Raw genomic sequence first — 6,000 nt, forward strand, 5'->3', positions numbered from 1 at the left:
ATCTCCCCAAATTATTAATTGTTCTTCCCTACCAACAAATCCAAGCATCGGCCCTATCTGTTCTCTTCATACAAATTAAATTGCATATTTCTGCTGCATGTAATACAACCCAGTACAAGAAGCTGACCTTCCATTCTTTATTCTTCCTAAGCTATGTTATAAAAGTTCTGATAATGACAGGGACTCCCTATATGTTAATGGATGTTTCAGCGAGGTCACTGAGGTGGCACTGCATTAGCGACCTTTCATACTTTTATTGGAATCATTTATGCAGGAAGACAAATACGTTTTATCCTTTGGTAATGGTTTAAAGCGAATATGGAGGGTAAAGCACTTCAAAGGTTTCCTTCAATGGCATTTATGAAAGAATAAAACATTTATTTCGCTATATTCACTTTATGAGCCTAAACAGAGTGTTTTCTCCTCATATATGAACCACAGGGGCTGGCAGATACAAAAATACTTGGAACAGGATCACATATCCTCAACCACAGTAATCAGAACATGTCTGTTCTTCGAGTGCCAAGTCAAACTCAGCTGAGCCGTGTGTACTCTCAGAATTCCCTGCATCGCAGCGTCAGTCAGCTGATTGACATCCACGATAAGAAGTCTCTGATTGAGGACTCAGTCTGGGATACGATATTACATGGCCATGACAGTGGAATGGTGAGTCTCTTGTAAAATAAGCTATGTATTATTTCTAGTCTCAGCAATATGTGATTGTAACACATTAATTGAATGGAAGAAGAACGGATCACCAAAATAATCAGAGCAATAATCACACTGTTCCACACAAAAATTTCCACCTGTTACTTGGTGTGCAAATAAAATTATAGGTACACAGGTAAGAAAACTGTCTGATCAGCTAAACCCAGTCTATGATTCTTATTATTTAGTTGATAATAGAGATGTTGTTTTGTGACTTTATTCCTTCACTAATCAATTTAATCATTCTATCATATTGATATGCAATGTTATTCCAATTGCAAGATCTCAGTTGTGACAGCTTGGGATTTGAAAAAAAAAGACTAGACATGCATTGTGGTTCTAGTCTACCTAATTTGAAGGAAATATGTATGATAAAATGAGTTCATTCTGTTACATGTAATGTATCAGATTACTTGAGAACAATAAAATCATATTAAATTCTACAATTCAAGAGTTCTACATTTATAATTAACTTTTTTAGACTAACTGTATACTTAATCTGTTCTATTTATAACACTAGGTGCCAATAAATTTGACTATATTGTTAGAAATAGTGCTGTGGAACACCAAAAGCTTTAAAATTAAATTATGTTGTGAATGGTAAGATTCATGAAATGTTATGTTTGGCAAGTGAATAGGAAAGTATATATCTAAAGCCCTGCCTTCTCTATATAGTAAAATGACTAGATTGCACAGTCAGTAAAGTAAAAGCAAAGGCAATTGTTCTCAGTTATTAAAATTCGAAAGTACAAAAGTAAATTGTATCAGATTTTTCAAAGTTTTATATCACTTTTTTTTTCAGTTTGTCGAAGATGAAGAGTTTACTGACACTATAAAAGGCTTCAGCACAGTGAGAAAGGAGCACACTATGTTTACAGATACTCATTTGTAATAGACTGAAGAAATGATTCAACACATCTAGTGGTTTAAGTAATCTACAAATTGCTGGAAGCAAACCATTATGTACCAAATTGAGCTAACACTGAAGCTTACATTGAGTTTTAAGTGATTTTCAATTCATTGTGCAGTGTAAGCAGCTTTCCTTTCTTGGGTGTATACATTTCAGTTTATCCTTTCCAATGTTTTATGGATTGTATGAAGGCTCATAAAACAAGATGACATATTTAAGAGCTTTAAAACAACAAATTATGCTTGTAACCCTAACAGCTTGAAGAAATATTGTGATTTATGAACTGTAGGTGTTGCACATATTTTCAACAGAGCACAAAGCTTAAAGTTGTACATTTGGAAAATAATGAAATAAATAAGTGACTGGACAGGGGTACTTTAAGTTGTATGACCAAATTGAATACACAGCATTTGTAAGAAGTACTGTTTTCTGAATGCATTAAAATATGCCTTAAATAATTCTGTACTTCAAAGAACCAGAGAATAAGATCAAATACATATGGTTCATGAACCCTGTTATTTTAATTGGAGTTTAGTTTCAGGTGATGGAATTAAGCCAACAAACTTAGAATTCACCTGAGAGAATCATTCATCTGAGGGAATCAGCTATTTAACTGTTTTAATTGCTTCCCATTAGAAAATGTGAAAGGTCCTAATTCACAAAATGGAAACATGACAGGTATCCACCGCATCCCTTCTCCCACTGCGACCCTATTCAGAAATGTGTCTGGGAGGTAAACACTGCAATTCACTGACAGTCAACAGTCACTACAGTAACACCTGATGTTTGAGAGAACTTCAATCCTTTATTAACAAGGAATAATACTTGCTTAGGATGACCTGCCTAATGATAAACGCCTCCAAAATCTAATGCCATAGACAAATACCACTGTAAAAATAGTTAAATATTTAGTGATACATATCTTGTGCATTCTTGATTTGTTTCTTTAAAAACACCCCAAAAGTATGTCAAGCTCCTGGACACATATGTGTATGTTTCTTCATAGTATACCAACCATTGTGAATGAATAAACGTGTACTATGTATTAGTCTAAGATGAAATACGTATCCAAATAGCAAGTGCTAGCATTCTAGTATCTTTAAAGTGATGACTCTATTCCAAATATGTTTAAGGCAGGTCTACTTAGCTTTTATCCTTTTCAATCTGCTCTGCTGCAGTGCTATGATACTAATAATCTGTTCAAAGGAGCTGGTTATTGAGAGTGAATTGTGAGGGCCTTATGTTGAAAAGCCCTGATTTATGTTAATTTCACAGAAACTCAATGAGTCTGCATCTGAGACTCATCCGGGGATTAAAAAAGCATGGCCAAAGCATGTTTTGGAAAATTACCTGTTTGTATTTTTTTATTTCTGCATATTGTCCAGGGCTTTTGAGTATTTTGGGGCTATTGGGTTATTTTCTTCATTCCATTGTTATTCCTCTAATGAATTAATTCATTAGTACACCAATGGACCACATGAACAAATCTTTCACATATGATGCATATGATGAACTGTCCAAGGCTAGCAGTTATATTTTTTTCCTTAAACTAAACTAGAAAAAAAACTTTGATGATAGGGCTACTAACTTGGGCTGGTGACCAAATTCCTAACAGCTTACCATGCATACATGATATATAGAATTGAAATTTGAATTTTGTGGTGAATAGTGGTTATCAACAATGGTCAATCGTAAAGATACAAGCATTGCGCAATACCAACTTGAACTGACCCATTGGGGTCAGGCTGCTGCAGTGAATGGCTTGCAATGGTTAATCACAATAATGCAATGCCTAAAACAAAGCTGGCTCAAAAAAGCAGAGCCCAACAGAAATAATGTACATAACAAATTAGGTGAAACAGAAATACAGTACACTGCCCTGCGTGAAGGCAGGCTTGCTTGGAAAAATCAGACAACCCAGCATGGCAATCCAGAACCACAATTAACTATTGGTCAATTCTAATTTAATTATTTAGTCCAATCCAGACATAATAGTCTAATTTTGTACACCAAATGTAATTCTGAATTAAAGCCATGATTGAGCAAATATTTGTTATGTTTTTTAAGTAAGATGTGAATTCATACATGTGCTATTGAAACCAGCATTTTCAGTCTAGGATATGTGAAAAAAGTGTTAGAAGCTGAAAATGCTTACAATTTTTTTATCTTTACGGTGTGTATCAATGTGTAAATGAACCCTATCTTACAGTGAAACTCAAAGTAACAGCAGCATAACACATAATGAAAATTTCATATCATAACCCTAATCATTAAGACCCAAATATGTCAAACATTTTCACTCTAGAGGCTGAGAATGAAAGTTGATTAGGGATAAATGAAACTGTGCCTATCATAATGAGCAAGATGAAGCATGTTTATTAACATTTTAAATGATTTAAATGATGACAGCCAACTCTTTATTATTATTTGTATATACCAGTGTGCTACCTTTATTGTTATTTTGTATTGTTTCAGTTTTCTCAACTTCTAAAAGTGTATCATCTCTTAAGAGTTTAGCTTCACGTACACCATGTTGAATGGATTGAACATAAACCTCTTCCTATTGTGTTTAAAAATAAATTAGGTATAGGTTATGTTCTAAAGTTTGTTTTTTTACAAATGACAGTGTTACTTAGGGCATAGAACTAAAATACTGTATTTAAATTTAAAAGGCATTTTGTTAAGCTTTTTCTGTTCCTTACCAATGGGAAACTGTAATAACTATTAGCTTAATGAAACACAAATGTTATCTAATGCTTCCTATACCAATATTCAAATTATTTTGGTTCTTTAGTTTTGAAGCCTCATTTCTGAAATTATTATATTAATAAGGTTTCCAGAAAACAAGAACCATCCATTGAGTACAATGGTGTGCTAATGTGTAAGCTGATGAGTATGTTTTCAACCTTTTTTGATATCACGTGCATTCTATCATTGCAATTTTGACATGTTGATCTAGGGTCAGATCTATCATTTTGGACAAAAATGTTGTCACCATAAATATATAAGTTAAATATTTTTATTTTGTTATTTTTAGCAAATGCACATTGACGTGTATACTTTATGTTGTAATACACAGGTTTTTCAATGATTCAGTGCAATTTTCAAAGCAAGAAGGGTATGTGAACAATTTAGTGCACTTAGCATTTTAAAGATGATATTCACATTCATAACTAACCATGCACAGTACCTAAATGCACAAGTAACCCAACAATTAGGCTCTACAATTTAAAACTAAATCAGATAATACTCTTTATATTGGCTGAATCTTCCATCGAAAGACTTACCCATTATGTTGAACCGTCAAGATGTAGACAGAAACTGAAATGTTAATGTTCCAGTACTGGAAAACTCAGATTTCTTTTTCCAGTTTCATTTCTATTGCTTTGTATTTTAAACTTCTTGAATATTAACATGGCAAACTGGGGAATTCCCTGAAAGTCAGTATTATTTTAGCATTATCACCAATGTGAAAGGTGTGAATAAAATTACTGTTTTGTGTTTTTTTTTTTGCTTTAAAATTTACTCTGCATGTAAAGCCACATTAATTTGTCTGAAAAATCAATGTAGCCTGATTTGTATACTGTATAGTGTTGGACCTAACTAACCTACCTCCATTCATTAATTAATTTTTCTTAGTATTTTCTGTGTGATGAATGTAGTCTGAGACTAAGTTCAGGACCTTTCCAAGTTTACTTACCGTATTCTGAATGTTAATGTTGTAATGTTGTATTGAAATGTATTATTGTATTTTTTTTGTGACCAATTCCTACTGTACAATATTGCTCAATAGGAATGTGTGATATTTGATAAGGAATAAAGCGGTAAAAAAGATTATACTGGCAGTCTGATTTTTTACATTTAAATGTTTAGCAACATTTCATCTTGAAAAATGAAAGAACAATGAAGCTTTTAAATGTGTGCTGCAGATTCTATTTCTTTGTATATAAATTTAGAAGTACTCCCTTTCCATGGCAATTTCAGTGGAGCATTGCCCTCTGTCTTGTCACACAGCCTTATGTAAGTGTATTCTACAGATTTCTACCAATTATTACTCAGTGGAACAGCACAGATTCACTGGGAATCCACCAATAGTCCCTGTAGCAGAACCAGTACAGGGACCAATAGCAGGCCCTGTACAGTCCTTATGCTTCTACAATGACCCATTTTTGTTTCAAGTAGTCTGTTCATAATGACATTGAAATTAAATACTTTTTGAACAGCACAGTCCTGGCCTAAACTGAATGGCATATTACAGTCCTTAATGACTGTCCATTTTGTAGGGCTTATACCTGGAAATTACATCTGGTAAGAAAACATCAGTTACAAAGTCAGGTATCAAGTCATGCAGACCACCTACATTACAAAGTTATTAGAACTTT

The 6,000-nt window shown here is 33.4% G+C and overlaps 1 protein-coding gene across 1 annotated transcript in view; it reads left to right on the top strand.

The window, feature by feature from the left end:
• Window positions 1–5,649, top strand: part of ush2a (Usher syndrome 2A (autosomal recessive, mild)) — a 427,426-nt gene extending 421,777 nt beyond the window's left edge. Inside the window, exons 72-73 of the mRNA XM_088624763.1 lie at window positions 442–666; window positions 1,511–5,649. Coding sequence (XP_088480889.1) covers window positions 442–666; window positions 1,511–1,600 — 315 coding nt within the window. The 3' untranslated portion in view covers window positions 1,601–5,649. The remainder of the gene's footprint in view (window positions 1–441; window positions 667–1,510) is intronic.
• The last annotated feature ends 351 nt before the right edge of the window (window positions 5,650–6,000 follow it).

This window comes from Lepisosteus platostomus, chromosome 3 (genome assembly GCF_059453375.1).
Source record: "Lepisosteus platostomus isolate fLepPlt1 chromosome 3, fLepPlt1.hap1, whole genome shotgun sequence".
NCBI classification, from domain to species: Eukaryota; Metazoa; Chordata; class Actinopteri; order Semionotiformes; family Lepisosteidae; genus Lepisosteus; species Lepisosteus platostomus.